The 20,225-nt window shown below is 33.4% G+C and overlaps 2 protein-coding genes across 2 annotated transcripts; both read left to right on the top strand.

Annotated features, from left to right (window-relative positions):
* Positions 1-309: 309 nt before the first annotated feature.
* Positions 310-10,877, top strand: LOC116126977 (ubiquitin carboxyl-terminal hydrolase MINDY-2-like). Its single transcript, XM_031412647.1, has 12 exons — positions 310-563; positions 2,681-2,799; positions 2,877-2,983; positions 3,061-3,148; positions 3,811-4,894; positions 5,016-5,070; positions 5,181-5,262; positions 5,509-5,589; positions 9,018-9,122; positions 9,217-9,266; positions 9,761-9,878; positions 10,450-10,877. Exons 1-12 carry the CDS (start codon positions 416-418, stop codon positions 10,531-10,533), a joined length of 2,121 nt encoding a protein of 706 aa, XP_031268507.1. The 5' UTR covers positions 310-415; the 3' UTR covers positions 10,534-10,877.
* A 6,309-nt stretch (positions 10,878-17,186) lies between these two features.
* Positions 17,187-18,571, top strand: LOC116126998 (homeobox protein HD1-like). Its single transcript, XM_031412665.1, has 3 exons — positions 17,187-17,804; positions 17,899-18,019; positions 18,252-18,571. Exons 1-3 carry the CDS (start codon positions 17,517-17,519, stop codon positions 18,386-18,388), a joined length of 546 nt encoding a protein of 181 aa, XP_031268525.1. The 5' UTR covers positions 17,187-17,516; the 3' UTR covers positions 18,389-18,571.
* Positions 18,572-20,225: the final 1,654 nt, after the last annotated feature.

Below are 20,225 nucleotides of genomic sequence, written 5' to 3'. Positions count from 1 at the left end.
AAAAGTAGTATTCCCAAAATCCAACCAAACGAAGCGCAAACTTTTCAGGTGGGGAAGTGTCATTAACCAAACCTTAAGTGGGAGAATCATTCCCTCTAAATATAAACCTAAAAGAAAGAGAGGAAAAAAAAAAGGAAAAGTGTTGCCGGCCCACGTCTCCAAACTTCTCTCTGCCTAAATCTTAAATGTAAACTAACTTCTCTCTGCCTAAATCTTAAATGTAAACTAACTTCTCTCTCTTGCCTCTCTTGTTATCTCTCGCACTCAAAAGAAAAAATTTCTTTTAAAAGTCGCTCTCTCTCTCTCTCTCTCTCTCTCCAGAAAACCGGAGTCGTTTTGAAGTCTTTGGTGTGATCAAATCGCAATCATCATTTTCTTCTAAATTGTTCGTTTTTCAAATCCATAGAAACAATTAATGGCTGAATCGGGCGAAGAACCGCAGCAGCAACAACAATCAGTGATGAACGAGTGCATGCACAAAACCAAGACTATACAGTTCTTTGGTCGAACCACGCCAATTATCCTCCAAAACGACAATGGACCTTGTCCTCTCCTCGCCATCTGTAATTTCTCTCCTCCCTCGTTAGGGTTTCACTTTTTTTTTCAATTTAATTTGTTTGTCTAGACAATGAAAAGAAGGAAGTTTTAGTTAAAATGCTTAATTTGTTTAGGTAAGAAAAAAAACGTTTGTTTTCTATTCGTTGAAGTGATTTCGATTCAATTGATTAATGAGTTAATTATGTTCGTTTAATCAAGCCGTAATTAATTGCAACGTGGCATGATGTAATTGAATGAAACTTATAGGTTTCTCATTTTCGGAAGTGTTGGATGTTAGGTTTCAGTGTCTGTCTGATCTCCATGGGAGTGGCAAGTTCATTTCTCTTTAGTCAGTTGAAGCAAATGAATGAAATTTTGTTTTTGATCAATTTTTGAAACTGAATTATGCTGTTTGGTTAATTCCGTTGGTTAAATGTATCTATATTGTTAATTTTTTTAATTATTATCATGAACTTTTTCTGAAAAAATAGTGGAAAACTTATAATCAATTAGTGAGATGATTGTTGCATTAGGCATAATTTGTAGTCTTCAATGTTTGCTTTAGGTTCCAAGCAAATAGGGAAGTTTCCTCTATTTTGTTTCCAATGGAAATGGTACTGATGCAGTCCAGAGACTAGCGGTGATAGCTTGAAAGATAGTGTGATTTCGTTTTTTATCACTTTTTATGTGATTAACGATAAAATGTTGTTTGATGTGCGAGCTGTTTGGAAGGAGAAAAAAGTGGAGTTTCTCTGAATCATAAGATGTTTTCTTATCAAGAATGTGAAATTTTCATTTAAATAAGCCAAATCAGTTGCGCTTGGCACTGATTGAGTGAAGGTTCATTTCTTACCTTTTATAAGTCATTAGATTGTTCATTATTCTATAGTTAGTTGGAATTTTTCTGCTGAGAGGTTATAAATGGTTGCTTCTGAATTCGTTAATGTAGATCTGATTTTACTTGTGGTTGAAGATTCTATTGTCTCTCCTCTTTTCTGTGCAGGGTCCTGTTGCCTATATATGATTGGAATTATTGTGCTATTTGTTTATTTATTTATTTAATCATCACTACATATGATTGTGTAATAGTTGATTTTCTGTTGCCATATGGTTTCTGAAAATAATTAGACTGCAAAATTACTTGAGCTTTTGAGATCCAGGGTTAATGTTGGCTGGGACCTAGAAAGTGAAGAGTTTATTGTAGTGAAGCAAATAGTATATCATGCATAATGGATTGGAAATTCTTGTAATGAAAATGAAGATTTGATTGCTATTTCGGTTTCTTTTTTATTTTTCTTTTGTCAACTGATGAAAAGTGGTTTATGGTTACTTGTGGTATCATCTAGGTTATTTTGATTTACTGAGAAGTGGAGGGTGGTGGTTTTTTGTTGATTTTTGTTTTTGTTTTTGTTTTTTGAGTCTCAGGTTTTCTGTTACTTTATTTGTAAATGCTTTATATGCAATTGAATGTTTAATATTCTCAAATTTGGCTTTTGAGAGAATTGAGGAATTATAACTGAAGTAATTTTTTGATCTGATGTTGAAAATTGTGCTTGGTTGCCAAGAATGTGGAGAGTGTTTTCTTTGCAGTGCATGGTAAATGTGGAAGGGTTTTTAACTTAACTTTCCATTGAGTTTCAGAGAAGGTTGGAATTCACTTTTTAGCAACCTAACAATCACTTTTTCAAGTATTCTTTTGCTTCTTTATTTCTTAATTGTTATTTTTTTATAGATTCTCAAGAATGTTTATTTAATTTTACTTTCCTTTGTCCTTATTTATATATATTTTTTTAGGATGGAGTGTCGTTTTATTGTTAATCCTTTGAGGTGATTGTCTCATTAGTCTGACTTTTTTCTAGGGTTCCAAATTTCTCCATTGTTCTTCATTTCTGCAGTTTTGTTTTTTGCTTGATTATTAATTCTTCTGGTCACCAATTTAAATGCTGAGAATTTGGGTGGTATTAAAAGAAGATTGATTACTTGTTGCTCTTACTGGTGCTGTTGTTTACAAGAAGGCAAAAGAATTTTGCATTTAAGTTAAATAGCTATTATATGCACTAATCCTGTGGTGTTTTTTTTTTTTTTTTCTTTCCTTCTCTTTGTAATCATAATATTGAGTTGTCAACCTCTGGGCTTGCAATAGGTAACGTTCTTTTGTTGAAGAATGATCTGAAACTAAGTCCAGATACAGGCGAAGTATCACAGGAGAAATTGCTTGCACTGGTGGCTGACCGGTTGATTGAATCTAACAGTAATGTCAATGTAATAATTTGATATTTTGATTACTCTTAGATGTCTTTGCTGGTTTTACTTGGTATTGACACCTTTTTCAGATGCAGAATAAAGATGCAGGGTATGTTGAAAATCAAGAGCAGAATATCGCAGATGCTATTGATTTACTTCCACGCCTTGCAACTGGGATTGATGTAAATATTAAGTTTAAGAGGTTAGACCTCTGTCTCTCATTTATAGTTGTCAATTCTATTCCTCTAAGTTCTTATTGAAAAAACATCACATTTACAGGATAGATGATTTTGAGTTCACACGGGAGTGTGCCATATTTGATCTACTTGACATTCCCCTGTATCATGGTTGGATAGTTGATCCCCAGGTATGCTTTTTCAGGCCACATTGGTCCCACTAATTATTATAGTACCAGTCTGATCTATCACTCTGGTTGGAGGTTTGGGCACCTAAGACTATTTCAAATGTGTAACCATGATTAGTTTTGAGAAGGCTCCCTTCCCTGGTTTACTTGGGGACAGTGCTTGTGTTGTTTCTTTTCCATGATTTCACCAATTTTTCATAACTAGTATGCTCTTTTATGTTGATATGGGCATAGGCTGGTGGATGTAACAACTCTTAAAATTCTATTATTCTACACAATGTTTGAATTGGGGCATAACTAATTGTACATTCTTACTGCTATGATATGTCTTTTTCCATGTAGAACAATTGATGAAAGTGATAACAAGATGAGTTCTTGATGAAATTCCATAGCACCTTCATAATTCACATAGTTTTGAGGAAATGAAGGTTATTTATTTATGACTCAAAATATGAATGTTAAGAGTTGAAAAAATATGAGATTGCTCGGTTTATGACTCTATTGGTTCTTGATTTACTTATTTGTATGCTGGCTAGGACTTTGGTTCTTTGTTGGAACGGAATCTTTTGTTGTAATGTGGTTGGTATGTCATGATTCAATATTAAGAACTATACCATGCATACCTTGGGTGTGGCTAACTAGTTTATATCATGTGCATGTACCAGGATTATGATACAGCTATTGCAATTGGGTCCAAGTCCTACAATTCTCTGATGGGGGAGCTTGTAGCACTGGAAACCATGGGAGGTGAAAGTAAAAGTAACTCTGAAGAAGATTGTATTGATTTTGCTGCTGCAACAACTGCAACTCTGGGAGTTCCTTCTCCATGCCTTTCAAAAACCAAATCTTTTGATGATTCTCCCCATTCTACCCCTGATCAGTCAACAGGAAGAAAAGGGGATCTTGAAGAAGAAGAAGAGCTATTGAGAGTCTTGAAATTGTCAGAAACTGAAATGCCAATTTCATTGGGTGATTCTCGTGCACCAAGTGTTGGTGGAGTGACTATGTCTATCAGTTCAGATGAAAGTACATGTTCTAAAAAAATATTGCCTTCAGATACTGTACATACATTAGAGGGGCACAATGGTGATAAGAATCAAAGTTTACATCAGCCTGAAGCTTCCATGTCAGATAATTTCACTGCCTTGAGCAATCAGGGTAATAATAACCTCGCATCTTTTGAGAGTGTTTTAGGCGGAGAGGCGTGTTCAGCCTCAAAGACTGATGGGAGTGTTATACTTGATCAGTCATCGAAAATAACATCTGTAGATCATATCCTCTGTAACAATTTGGTTGAGAAGAGTGGTGTTGAAACATTGGTCCAGGTTGAAGAAGCGGTTTCTCTTGCTGCTGGAAAAGATGCGGCATCTATGGTGGAGACACATGTGGATATTTCTCAAGGGGATGCAAAAGTTGATAATCTATCCACTTCTGCAACTGATGTCCATGAACCAGCTGATAATCTTAGTGGGTGTAGCACAGGAGAAGTTTCATGCCTATCTGTTCCTAATGCTGACTCAGATTCATCTAGTGGCAGAATACTGCACACAGATTTGCCTGAAACTTTTACTTCAAGTGTTGATGACAGTGAACCCATATATGAAGGAGAGGAATGTATATTAGATTCAGGAACTGGCACATATGGACACCGGGAGCCTGTGTATGAAGGTGAGGTGATTCTTGCAGAGCAAGCTGACAAAAGCACATCAGATGCTGCAAGGTCTAAGGATGAAATCACTCCACAACAAGGTAGGTGATGGCTTGATGCTCCTTAGCCAATAAGGTGTAGGTTGTGTATATTCACTTTGTGTTCATATTGTGCATTCTTGATATTATTCTAATTCTTTTTCTCTGATCTTAATTCACTCAGGGGAACTTATCAAGAACTTTTTGAAGAACAATGCTAGTCAATTGACCTTTTATGGGTATGCCACTATTTGGTTATATAGAACTCCTAATATCTTGAAGAGTCTAATAATTTATTCTGCTGGTAGAAGGAAGTCCTTTGTGTAATTCTGATTATTATTTTTTGCAGCCTCTTTTGCTTACAAGATGGTCTTAAAGAAAGAGAACTTTGTGTTTTCTTCCGTAATAATCACTTCAGCACCATGTTTAAGGTAGATAGGAGCTGGAATATAGTTTCTTCCATAATTCTTTTTGTAATTTTGTCTTATCATAAAAAATAAATAAATAAAAATGAAATAAAATAAAAAATCAGTTAGTAAACTTGTTGATTGTGAATGGCCATCTACACTTATAGCTGGTGACTATTTGGAGAAAATGCCTATGTTATTTTAGTTCAAGTTTCCTTGTTTTCTCAAGTTTAAATCTAAAGGATCTACTAAATCTCATTCTGTTTGCAGTATGATGGTGAGCTATATCTTTTAGCGACAGACCAAGGTTACATCAATCAGCCTGATTTGGTCTGGGAGAAACTAAATGAGGTAAAACTGTCTATTGAACAATCTTCTTCAGAGAATCAGTTTATTGAATAGGGTCCCAGGTTGTGTTTTGACAGCTGATTCTTATACTAGTTGACAATATAGTGTCTACAAACACACACACACACACACAAATCGTGCTTTAATCTGGATTATTGGAATTTATACAAAATAAAGACTTCTTTATCTGACCTTACGATAAATCCAAGTCTCAAAAGTCAATTTCTTTTATGGTCCCTGCACAGTATACCACTTTTAGCAATAAAAATTTATATTTTACATAAACACATTTTGTCATACTTCCATGATATTTATAGTTTACTTAAAACACATTATGTGATACTTCCATGTCAGGAAAAATGTTCAACCATAATTAAGCAAAATTATTTTTTTATTTTATAACTTACGTTTTCATAAGAATTTAGTACAGATTTGGAATTTTAATTTTATTTTAGTAAATAATATATATATTAATATTCTTATTTATTGTTAATTTTCTGTTGTCTTGGCAATCATGAATAAAGTGCAAATATTTGATGACTTCTTTTATTTTAATCAAGTTAAATTTCACTGAAAGAAACAAATCAGCTCAATTCTTTCTATGGGCTGTTATTTTTCAAGTCAAGATTCATTTTTAATTTTGTGTATCCTTTCATTTGAATTATTATGTGACAGTTCTGTCATAATGAATCATCAGGAAAGGAAGTGCCTCTTTAAATGTTAAGTTTATGTGTTACCTTTACATATTCTTTTTATAAAAATTGGATATTACAAATTTCTATTATTATTATTTATTTATTAGAATTTCCATTTTTGAAAAATGAATTAATAATTTTTCCTTGCATCAATTGTAATATGACAGTTTGAGATGATGTGTTCTACTTGTTTGTGGATTATGGGCTGTTGCTATCTTTCTCTCTTTTAGGTGTTCATATTGCACAGATTACACAATGTTCTTTTTTATTTTTTGTAAAGATCTATCACTCTTGCAGTGGACACTTGGTCCACAATTGTAAAATTTTATTCTCATTTTCTATATACTCCGTGTTTCCTATAAAATAAAAAAATGATAGTTTGAGATGACACTAATTTAGAAAATACATTTTCATTTCAATAAATTTATTAAAATATTTGAATGAAATCATTTATCTTCGCTGAAGAGAGTAAAAACAATATGGCTAAAAGAATACAAAATCAAATTGAATTTTTTTAATTGAAATCCTTATGAAATCTGAATCTCTATAAATGGAGATTTTCACAAAGAAGTAAAATAAAAGTAACATAAATCATTTAACTACACATAATTCTTTACTTAGAATCTTTACTCATCATTTCCTTTAAATATTTTTTTCTATCATTAAGGTAATATACGGTGCATAAAGTATTTAATGCTCCCTGCTTTTAATTGTTGCGGGCAGCATTGAAAAAGAAGCTATTGACCGCCCTTGCATGAAGAAAGTATGAATGTGATTGTGGATGGTTGGATTTTCCTAAAGCCAGAAAGAGAAGTCAGTATTTTGTATGAATTTTGGGAGTCTGGATTAGAGCATTATTGCATGTGTGTGTGTGGTATTTTTATTTTTGGTTTAATTTATGATAGCATTTTTTAACTTCAATTCAATGATGTTGAAAGGGAAGTTGTGTGTATATATGTAATTTGTTTGTGTGTGTGTGTGTGTGTGTGTGTGTATAACACTTAAATTTTGGGTTTGATTTAGTGATATCATTTATTAATCATTGATTAATTTCAATTCAATGATGTTGAAAGGGAATTTTAAGGTAGGTGTTTTTAAGGCCAAGGGAGCAACTCTCAACAACATTGGATTGAAAGGAAATCAATTGTTAACAAATAGTTTCATAGATTAAGTTACAATAACTCAACCTAATGTATATACATATAGATTCAAGGCCACCACTTTTGACACAAACTATGACACAAGTTTTTAGCCACTAGATTAAGACACTTTCAAAACAGCTGAGATTCAGTTTCACTTGCACAATTGATGTTATCTTGGAAATTATGCACTTTGGTGCAATCTTAACCATTTTTATGCATTTTCTAGTGTTTGAAAACTGTGTCAAAACTTGTGTTAGAAAAAGGGCTCTTGAATATATGCGAGTTCTTTCCTTGGGATGTCTTTACATTTCAAAAGGTCTTGACCAGACATGAGAGTTGTTTGATATATTTCAGCTCTGATTTTATCTTTCATTTCTTGGTATAATTATATAATTTTCTTGATTTGTGTTAAATATAAACATAATCGAAAAGCTGGCAAGCAGAAAGCATTTTCTGAGTGCTTGTCAACCTTGAACACTGCCAGAAATGAATTTCATGCTTTAAATACTAAATCAAATAACTGTTCTCATCTCTCTTGTCATTTACACTTCAAGGAAAGTTTTCTCCCTTTCTTCCTTATAATTTGTCTCTCTTCCTTTTGATTTTTCACCTCTCCGAAAGTATGCTGTTTCTTTTCATTATTACTACGTAAATGTTTGGAGTTTTCTGAATAAATCAAAAGGTTGAAATCTAAAAAAGCGTGGGACTTGAAGAATTGAATTTGAGGCAATGTAGAATAGTTTTTTGAATTATATCAAATATTCGATTACTGAAAAGGTCTATCATCCAATACGCTACAGTCTTGTTTTCTCCTCTGTATGGTTCATGTAATGTTGAGAATTTCAATACAAAAGATAGGAATAAGTTTTACACTTGGTATCATTTTTTTATAGATGAGATGTAAAGAAAACAACTACGCAATGAGGGAAAATTGATGGTAGAAGAAATACCAAGATGAAAACTATTGGAAGGGACATATATATTTATGGGTTTCAAAATTGAGAAGCTAGCTACCCTGGCACCTTTTGAACTCTTTTCTTCACTCCAACAAAACTGCATTAGTTGTTCTCACTCAAATACTATGTTATATTCAGCACAACTGCATTTGTTGTCCTCAATCAAATTAAATTACCCTCAAGCTGGATTACAGTCATGTGCTACAAATTTCAACTCTTAAGTCCATTTGATTGGAAAGAATAGCAGCAATTATATGGTTTTCATTTGCATCCTTGCTGAACTCACACATGAAGGATTGAAGAGAACAAGATACAGAGAGGGCTGAGGTTGAAGGAGCTCTGGACTGATATGAAAATTGAGAATTGACTAAACATCTTTTATATTTTCAATCAAATAAATAAATTAAATTAGTGATTATAGGTGTAGGAACTGGTCTTAATGTTAGCTACCTGTGGGTAAACAGCCTTTCTACATTTTTGTCGTTTTACAATAAGATAGGGAATATGAGAGCCATTAGATGTGTTCAGCGGCTCTCATGTCTGGTGGATCTTTTGAAATGTCAAGACATGCACACATGCACACTAGAAGTGGGAAACTGTGCATCTGTTTGTAAACATTAACTTACATATACTTTCAGGTCAATGGAGATACACTTTTTATGACGGGTAATTTCAAGGAATTTAAAGTGGAAAGTCATGCAAATGATCCATGGGATGAACATGGTGCTATGGCTAGTACTGCTGTATGTATTTCTTTTCGGTATAAATTATGCTATTATGACTTGTCATTAATTCATCAATGAATTTTTTTAAATTATTTTATTTTGTGTGTCTCAGGACTATCTTGCCAGCATTGATACTGCAGCACAAGCAGGGTTAGATATGAAGTAATGATCCTAACTTTTTTTTCCGATGCCTACATTGAGTAGATCTTAATTAGTATCACAAATAGTATAGAAGAGCTCACATGGTATCTGTAACCTCTGCATTTTTTACTACTAGATTTTACTCTTTGCTAATAGTCTCTTGTAAGACTTTTGACTTCATTTTCATTCTCTTGGGCAGCTTGAACATTTGTTTTGGTCAAACTAAGCTATTTCTTGAAAATTACTTTAAATCTTTTTTTTCAGTTATCTAATCCATTAGGACCTCTACTGGTATATACTAATGCATGGTATTAAAAATAACTTAAACCATGATTATACAAAAACATGATTGAAGAAATTAAGGCACCCCCAAATTTTTAGAAAAGAAATATCTTTCACAATTTAGCATGCAGAATATCTAGCATTGATGTTTTCATAAGTGAGTAATCTTGTGTCTTGACATAGTCCATCTGGACTTTAGATTTATATTGAAATGACGTGTATCATTGTGGCAGTTCTGATCTACAATTGGCGATAGCTCTGCAGCAGCAGGAGTTTGAACAACAGCCACAACGTTCTAATTCACAACCGCCACCCACTAGTGGCAGTTCAAGACTGATAACAGGTCCCCAGGTAGATACCTCATCCTGCTTTGATGTTTTACAATAACTCCGTATTAAATCTGAATTACTTGCATGGCTGATCAGATGTTGAGTGTGTCTATATATGGGTTCATCTGGCTGACTTGGACAGCTCTTTTGCCAAGATGTGATATCAGTAAACTAGTTTTGCAGTTAGAAATGTAGTGACTTGTTTTTAAACATTAGTTCCCTATGAGCATCAATTTGCCTTATTCTTTTTGGTGGGGTTGGGCTTGCTTGGCAACAGCGTTGGAGTAATTCCTTGAAGTAATTCAAAAATTTAATGGTTATGATTGATTTCTGGCATTCCACTAATTTGTTTGAGTACATGCCTTTCACTTTTTTTGCTGAATATCTCGGATGATAAATCAAACATTTCATTCTTATAGGCATTTCGTGTAGAAATTTGACTTCTCAGCAAACATCTATCTATAACGTTGATGTCTTTCTTTCCCTTCAGTATTTTTCCTCTACAGTCTGGCAGACTCGGTTGCTTACATATATTTCCTTTGTATTATAGCAAAACACGACATTCCAACAAATAAGAAAATTTCGTATTGCAGGTTGCGAGAAATGGTGGCAGAAATTCTTTGTCTTCAACTCCCAAGCCTGACACAAAATCGAAAGACAAGTGTAGCATAATGTGAATTTGTCATTCAGGCAGCTTGGATGTTTTTACTGTAAATGATTTTTCCCATTGTATCTGGTGATATCAAATAAACCCCCATTTACTGTTAATGTGACTTTAGATCAAGTTTTTGACTGTATAAAAAAAGTATATAGTACCAGATTTCTAGGACCTTTAATTTGATACTTCTCTTTTGCATCTAAGCAGTTGTGATTTGATGAAATCGGCAGATTTTAAAAGACCAATCTGTGTGTATATGAGAAATTGCATAGGTCCCATGTGGGGGAGCCATTAGTCTGCCCAGCAATTTCACCCTCATGATTATCTCATCCAGCCCAGCCTACTGATGTAACAAGTAAATGTATGCGCGGCGACATGTGTCGTAATGCTAATCTAGAATTCAAAGTGCATAAGATATATAGAAATTGCATAAGGCAGGATTATTTCTTGAAGAGTTTTTCCGTGTTGAGTCGAACTCGGTTAATTTATAGAACTTAAATTTAACTTCAATAATGTCCGCTTATGTCATCCTCTACCTGGATTAGGGCCTCTACTGTAATGAGCCCACTTCATAGCATCTACTAGAGTTTCTGTTTTTGTTCATAATCATTTAATATCGGCAACTTTATACACATATTGAACAATATCCTTGCTCAAAACCAGTCCCGACCCGGGGCACCTATGTATCTAGATATCTGCAACAATATTTGAACCAGGTAAAAGAGTAGATTAGCATATTAAATTGCGGCTTGTTGGGGTTTTTGTTGGCTCCGAGGCACCATTGATTGTATCAAATGTAAATGATGACTAGCCATATGATATCAAACGTTTGTTATAAGGTAGAATTATAAGGAGGCGTTTAGTTCAGGGAATGTTGGATTACTGAAAAGTTAGATTACCTTGAAGATTATTGGGAATCTTTAAGAAAATGTATTTGGTTAATTGGTGGGTATGTTATATTAATATGTTTGATTAAAAAGAATAAATTGGTAGATATGTTATTTAAATCATTGAATTGTCCTCTAATTAAATATTATTATTATATTATTTGGTTGGATTATTCCCCCTCCCCCCTGGCTTTAAAAACTTAGCAAAAACAACCTCATAATAAAAGTTTGAAAAATTAACAAAACACCCCTACCAACCCAGCCACTGCCAGCCACCGGCAACTGTCGCAAACCTCCAGCAGCCTACAACGTAATGGCGCAAGGAAGGCAAGAAATGGCCTCTGTGCACCATATGGCCATTTCCGACCAGAGATTTGGTTAGAAATGGCCAGACGTGACAGAGATGTGACAGATCTGGCCGTCGATGGCCAAATCTAATCTAGCCTTCAATGGCCAGAGCCATCGATCTGGCCGTCAATGGCCAGATCTAGCCATTTTCAGCCAGATATCTAGCCGGAAATGGCCATATCGGAGCACAGCGGCCATTTTCTGCCCTCCGTGAGCTGTTCCGACGGTCGCTGGCCATGGTGGTGGTTACAGGCGACAGGTGGGTGGGGGTGGTGGAGGCTTAGGTGGGCTGCAATTTGTTTTGAATTCAAGGATAATTTTGTTCAAAAAGTTATTTAATTGGGGTGAAATAGTAAAAGCTATATTCATGTAAATAAATTTAAAAATAAAGGCATTATTGACCTAAAATTTTATTAATAAGGGATAAAATTGTAACAAAAAAAGATTACCCTGGTAATCTTAGAATACCTAAGAAAATAGAGATAATCAGATTACCTCCAATATTACTAACAGTAACTACTATTAGTATTTGAAGATTACTAGAATATTATATTACTTGACAACCAAACGTGATAATCAAGTAATATAAGATGACATAATTCTAGTAATCCCACATTACCCCCAACCAAAAGCCCCCTTAGGGATATATGGGTTAGACCAAAGAATGAAAAGGCGATAGTAGCCAAGCATCCTCTTGTCCAACATAAGTTTGATGATGGTTTCAATAAGGTCGGGCTCGACATTAGCTGGGGCCTTTTAATTATATAGATAGATAGCACGGCATAGCAGCAGTCTTTGTTTTACTAAAATAGGGCTTCTGGGAAGATGAAGGTTTTACATTATGAGAAAGAGTTAAAGGACATGTTCCCACCCAAAAAATGGCCCGTTGACAAATTCATACCCATTCACTTTTTAAATACCCACACCACAATTTTTTTAGTAATTTCAAAAGTCCATTATTATTAAGGGCAGAATAGTCAACAAACAATTGGCCGCTGGAGAAAAAGAAAAGATAATTGCCGACGCACATTAGTAAAGGATGGCGCACGTTAGCAACGTCACCACCGACAATTTTTGTTGTTTTCAACTGATCCTAGCGTTCAAAATCACTTCTGAGATCACCCACAGAATCGTCATCACCTCTTCTACAAAGCCTAAGCCTCTATTTGTTGTCATCACTCAACACTTTCCACCACCACTTCCATTTGCACAACCGACTCTTCAAGCCAGATTTTTGATCGATTTCTTTGCCAGAAATTCACCCAGACACCACCATCACACTCCTCACAACCCACTTTACAAAACCTTTACCTCAATCACCATCCATTGCTCACTGATCATCGGTCGTACATCGCGCGACCTTTCAACTTCCAGGCTGATATAAGATTGTTTCTGTCAAAATTTGTCCTTGCCACAACCAATCAACTCCCTGGATCTTCCTCTCTAAAAGCTCTAACATTCTTGATCCCGTTTATTCACCGATCACCAACGATTGAAGCTTTCATATCTTAGGGTTTTTCGAGTTTTGATCAATTAATTGGGTTTGATTCGTTCGGTTTTTGTGTTTGTTGGGTTGAAAAACGATTGAGAAATGTTAATTTGTAGCATTTGTGATTTGTTTGTTGATTTTTTAGTCACTGGCACTCCCCAACACTGGTTGTAATTGTTAGCAATGAAAGAGGTTAAGAAAAGAAAGGGTTTTTTTAGTAAATCACTTTATTTTTCATCTAAATTAGAATAAAATTTAATATTTAAATAATAAAATGATATTTTAAAAGTTTCAATAGAATATTTTTTAGGTGGGGATATGTCGTTAACTCTCATGAGAGATTGAGAAGTTACTAGATAGGTTGATGTATGGAGATAAAAAGTGATGTGTTTGTATTATAGCAGGTGTCCCTTCACTTCTGAATCTTCTGGTTAAAGCTCTGTCACAGAACCTTTCTAAAATCACTGTACACATCAGCCACTGCCGTCCCAACCGTGTAAGATGTGCCAAAGATTTAGGCCTTAATAGTAAAAAGGTTGTAAACATAATCAGTATACATCGACAGTAAAAAGAAGACAAAACCAAACCCTCAAAAAAAGCAACGCCGCAGATTCAACCACGTCGGATCTGACTAAGCACCGACAGTGAGAAAGAGAAACCCCCCAAATTAGACTTAAGAAATTATTGGGTTGGAGATAATTAAGGTAAATAAAAGGGGGGTTTTGTGAAAATGAAAGGATGATTAAGGAAAGGATTGACTTTGGTGTACTTGTGTGAGGGAGGTTGTGCAGAAAAGAAAAGTAAAAGAGAAGAGAAGAAAGAAATAAAAAGAATAAGTGGGGTCGATGACAGGGACAAAACCATATGATCTAAAAAAAAAAAAAAAATCTACCACCACTGTTTCTCTGAGAGTTTAAATATAAAATAAAAAGAAAAGGTTAGAGAGAAGAGGAAGGGCCGGAGGGGGGACCAGTCTGATCTTAGGTTTAGGAATACGACAAATCCACAGCTGTGACATTGACCCCACTGCTACTTGTTACCACTTCCCACCACACTTTCTTGGAAATTACGTCATTTCTCTCTTTTTTTTTTTCTTAATTATATGGATTTTCATCAAAAACGAATATTTAAGAAAAGAATCGGTAAAGGTAAAGGTAGTAGGTTTACGATGCCTTTTCTACGTCTTCACATCCAATATTTTATTTTTTTTAATAATCAAATTATTTGGATTAATTTATATGTATTTTAATTAATTTTTTATAATCTTAAAATTATCGATCAAATTAGAGTTTTAATAATCATTTTTTTTAGTAATCGAATGATTTAAATTTAAAAAATCATGTTAGATTTGATTCTTACTCTTTTACTTAAAAAGATATTTAAATTTTTGAGATCATGTTATATCCTACTCTTAAAAAAATATGTATTAAGGAGGTTCAAATTTGAAAGGCTATGTTAGATTTCTTTTTACTCTTTATTATCAGACCATCCAATGAGACTATGTTATATAAAAGGAGATTTTATTCAATAACTATTATTTTTGTATGTGAGTAAAGAGCCAATTTGAAAAACTTTCTTAGAAAATAACCTTATTATAAAATTTTAGTATCAGGTAATAAAAAATATCATTTCTTTTAACTTAAAAACCGAAAGTGGTCGATACCAACCATTAATTGGATAGAAATTGATTTGTTTTAAGACTCTTAACTTTCATTGTGGTTTTATCAAACAAAATCCTAAAAAAAAAAAACAAACTCTACTAAAATTAATTTTGAAATACTTTCAAAAACATTTATGTTTCAATTGAGTCTTAAAAAAAGGATTATTTAATACAACTTTCTCTGTATAAATAACGGTTTACTTATTATGATAAATTGATAAAAAGGCTAGTGATCCCTTGTTTGAAAAGTAATCATCGATCCCACCAAAACCAAAAGCCAAAAGGATCTGTTTTTTTGCTTCATAATTAATAAATTAACAAAAGGGCATTATTTTGCTTATGAAATAGAAAGACCCTCTTTCTCAAATTGGCCCACCAAAATAAAGCAAATATAAACTAACTTAACCAATTATGTACTTATTGTAGGTTTATAGGAAATTTCCTTTTGCTATTATTAAATATGAAATGATACATATGGGTAATATTAAAGGTCAATGTACAATACAAAAAAATTATGATGTCCACATTAATCAGATATTCGCAATAAAAAGTTGATTATTATGAGGTTATTTATCCTGTAATGAATTTTGTTGATAATAAATAAATATATAATTGTATTTGTTGCTATTAATGCGATCTCGTCAGAAGTCACACGTGTGTGTTAAATCTTTTGATGTGAACTAATGGGCTGAGTGCCTATGTTTGAATGCCACGTCAAGTAATCTTCAAATAGTTGGTGGAGAGTCTTTCATGTCCGTAACTTTTATTTTTCTCTAATTAACACGATTCAATTGAATTAAAACTAGAGAAGACAAAACTTATTATTAAATAAAATAAAAAAACTCACACCAGCCAATTAGGAAGTTTAAAATTGACAGCTTAACCCTCAGCCGACTTTCTTACTCGATTAAATAAATGGGTAGGTGATGAAGTGTGCCTTTTATTTATTTATTTGTTGTTTGATTTAGTTGAAAATCCGATTAGTTGGTATTGGAATAACTTCAAAACTTTTTTATCCTTATTTTTTTTAAATTGTCCAACCGAAAAGTTATTTTTGTTGGGTTTTGTAAAATTTTATTAATATATTTTATATTTTTAACATTGATCTTATATTGTTTATAAGGTTTATGTAAACTTCACTCAAAACCCAAATGACACTATTATTATTTCATATTAGAAAAAAAAAAAAAAAAAGTTTTATCACCTGTTTAGTCATGGGAATTAGGGATTGCTTATGTTATGCCATCCCAAACTATAATATTATTTTAGAAGACACGTTACCATCCATTTAATAACATAATATACAAACATATATTTAATATAATGATACAGCAGTTAAAGAAATAACATTCAATTGATCTTTTATTTAAAATATAACCCAACGTTTTCCATCGAACTCAATTGGAAATTGGAGCATATATAGAAAATATTTCAAAGGAGAAAAATGATTGATATAGTGATATGGTTTAAATGATTAATCAAACACAGTCCTTGATGAAATGAAATATAGTTGATTTGATTTCGAAAGTACAAATGGATGAGCTTTCCCTCGTGAAAGAGTTTATTTAGGACCAGTTTTGCTTTACATTTTTTAGCCATCAATTTTTTATTTTTTAATAAAATAGGAAAGACCGATGCATTTGGAGTTGTTTTATATGTTATTATATATAGTGATGAGATTAATATTTCGATATTACTATTGGTTAAATTCAAGAGTTGTCTTAACGGGATTAGAGAACAAAATGTTTATTTATTCAAATATATTTCATGTATAAAAATATTGGGAAAAAAAAAGACAATTTTCATTGTATTAAAATACCCATTTTTTTAGTAATCTTAGCCAAGTTAAATTTAAAAGGCAAGTATGAAATATTAATAAAGAGAAATTACAAAATGAATAAAATATAAATTTCTGTTTACCCAAAACTTGTTCCCATCATAAAAAACGCGTTGGGTGCTCTAAATCAGTTGGTTGAATTAAAAATGCAGATACAGAAACACCAAATGGTTAATATAATTGTAAATAATAAAGACACCTAATCCAATTCTATTGTGATAACTTGAAAATTAATAATACACCTAATCTAATCAAATCAAACCCACCTACATAAACTCATATTAAAAATAATAAATAAAAACATATTAATTAAAAGGCAATCAAATTGTCAGACAGGAACAGAAACAGCAGCTTTTATCTGTAAATTTCTTTATCTGATCGATCTCTGTTCCAACCTCCTTTCATTGTAATGATATCATAAGTTTGAATCTCTCTTTCTCTTTCCTTTTCTCTTTCTCTCTGTGTGAATTTTACAGAAACAAGAAAAAAATACAAAATTTTAAAACCTCTCTCTTTTTTATCATCTATCAAAATTTCTTGCTCTCTCTCTCTCGTGCATGTTACAGAGAGTGGTGCAGAAAGTTTTGTGTCTCAGATCCCGATATACTGCTGCTCTGCTATCCTCACCATTAACGAGAATACACTGTTCCTTTTTCTTTCTATTAAACCATCACTATTCATCTCTCTTTGTGGTTGTGGTCCTCTTCCATTTCTTTCGTTTTGTTTAATTGTATAAACTACATACATATATACTCTCTTCTAGGTTTTATTTTGTGAACAAATGCAAGAACCGGGCTTGGGTATAATGGGTGGTGGTATTGGTGGAGGAGGTGAAGTCTCCGGTGACCAAAGTCAGCAACAACTGAAGGCTGAAATAGCGACTCACCCACTTTATGAACAGCTATTAGCGGCTCATGTATCGTGTCTGCGTGTTGCGACACCTATTGATCAATTGCCTCTAATTGATGCGCAGTTGTCTCAGTCTCACCATCTTCTTAGGTCTTATGCTTCTCACCATCATCAACACTCTCTTTCTCCTCATGAAAGGCAGGACCTTGACAACTTCTTGGTACGTTTTTCCATTAAATTTACTACCTTTATTGAGATATGGGTGATGATGTTTTATTATATGGTACAAATGGTAATCTGTTTTGTGGATACAGGCACAATATTTGATAGTATTATGTACTTTCAAAGAACAGCTTCAGCAACATGTCAGAGTCCATGCCGTTGAAGCTGTTATGGCCTGCCGTGAAATCGAAAATACCTTACAAGCTCTCACTGGTTTGTCCTCTCTCTCTCTCTCTCTCTCTCTCTTTTTGTTTATCTATTAATCATATTTATGCCTACTTACGCCATCACATAAAAAAAAGCTGTTTTATTTACTCTATTTGATTATTCATCTTTGATTATGTTACTATAATGAATAATGTATACGAAAAATAATGTGGTTGTTATGAAAGAATATCAACTTTGTTGCAGGATATTATATTTATTTTTGATGTGTTTGTTCTAGTTACACGTTTGGTGGACAAAGAAGATAAGCATTTGGGGTTTCTTGCAAGTTTGAGAATTAAGAGTGTAGATCCGTACAGAAAGTTGGGTGAGGAAATAGTTGTAGGACCTACCAATCAATATATCATAATGCCTTAAAAATAGCAGTTGGGTTGTTTGGTGGAGGCGGCTGACCACCACCATCACTGCCGCCGCCATCAGCACGGCCCAAATGGACGGCTATGGAACAGTAGTTTTAATTCTTATTAGCTTTCTTAATTTGTTAAAGTATCTTTGTTTGGAGGTTTTCCCTCCCAATAATTGAGTTAGGTTTAGAAGTTTTGTTTTTAATTAATCAATCACCATCGTTCATTATAATTTTCTCTATATTAACTATATTGTCTTTGAGATTACCCTATATATATATATATATATANGTAAAGAGTCAGAACCAAATGACCTCGATGAACACTCGTTCCTAGAGTTCATCAAACCATTCTAAGAAGGAATGTCACCATTCCAGGAAGTCGTTCAACGTTCTAAAATTTTTGGACTTTAAGAGATCCAAGATGGAATGCACATTTGCGATAGGGGAATGCCTATTCACGATAGAGGAACAACCATTCCAAACTTTAAAATTCAAAGAAAAGTGATCGTTGCTGTTAGGAATGCCCATTCCTGATAATGGAACAGCCATTCCTCCGGTTCTGCAATTTTGTAGAAAGTTGCAACAGTGCATCAAATGAAGCAACAACTCTAATTTATTTCAAGGGTTGTTGAAGACATAAAAAGAGAGAGTTATTGCAAGAGAAAGACAAAGAAAGAACATTCCAACTATCAATCATCATTCTTGCAAACCCTAGAGCTCAATCTTAAACAAAATTTACTCTCTCATTTGTACTCAAACTCATTTCCTTAGAGAGAAACAAAAAACCCATTTGTGTATATCAGTCTAGCTTAGAGGTAATCGTAAACAAAAACATTTGATTTATCCTTGTGGGCGAAATCCTATAAAATTAAAGGCAAAATACTATCAAACTATTGTAAAGGCAAAATCCTGTCAAACTATTGTATTGGAAAAATCCAAGTCTAGTGAAACTTCAAGGAATTTGCCTTGAAGAAGTGGAAATAGGAGGCTCTTGATCAAAGCTTCGAACCACTATAACTCTCTGAGCATTTCTCTTCTCTCAACTCATTCATTACTTATTGCACATTTATTGCTCATATTTATTGTTATTGATTGTTCATATCATTTGGGTAGTTGAGAAATTTATTATTCCGCATTAATTTCTATTAATTCCTATTCACCCCCACTCTAGGAGTATTTGCCATATTAGGGTTTTACAATTGGTATAAGAGCTTGGGCTCTTTCATAGAAAATCAAATGATTTTAAGAGTTAATCAATCTAGATAAGACAAAACATCAACACCTCTATTTGGTGAGGGTCATTGCTCTATTAGATACCCATTGTTTTGTGGTGTAAACTACACACATTGGAAGATTAGAATGAGATTACATATTAGGTCCATAAATTACAACTTGTGGAAAATAATAGAGTAAGGGAATTTTGTTCCCATAGACATTTATGTTAATTGAGGGAACAATTTTTTTGTTAATTGATCTAGAAATTTAAAAATTTTATTTGAGTACCTTTTCCATCAACTCGTAACCAATTCTGAGAACACATCAATGCCTCTATCGTATTAGAATAAAGTCTGCTGCGAAGTGGACTCACTACATTGCTGCCAATGCTAAATGGGGACTCAGAAGCAACTGTGCAGACATGAATGGCAAGGACAATTCGAGCAATACTATGTAGGATGGGATATGTAGACCCATTTAATCTCCACCAACTCAATATATCAAAATTAGCAGTGTTAGGCAGAATTGTGTCCTCCAAGTAATAGTCCAATTCTGCCTTCCCTCGGCAAATACTAATTTCTTTTTCCATAAACATATCAAAACCAGCCATATATCCTTCAGGAACTTTACTAG

Source organism: Pistacia vera, unplaced genomic scaffold (genome assembly GCF_008641045.1).
Source record: "Pistacia vera cultivar Batoury unplaced genomic scaffold, PisVer_v2 Contig1044, whole genome shotgun sequence".
Taxonomy (NCBI): Eukaryota; Viridiplantae; Streptophyta; class Magnoliopsida; order Sapindales; family Anacardiaceae; genus Pistacia; species Pistacia vera.
The sequence above is the reverse complement of the archived record's forward strand: the minus strand, read 5'-3'. Positions and strand labels throughout refer to the sequence as shown.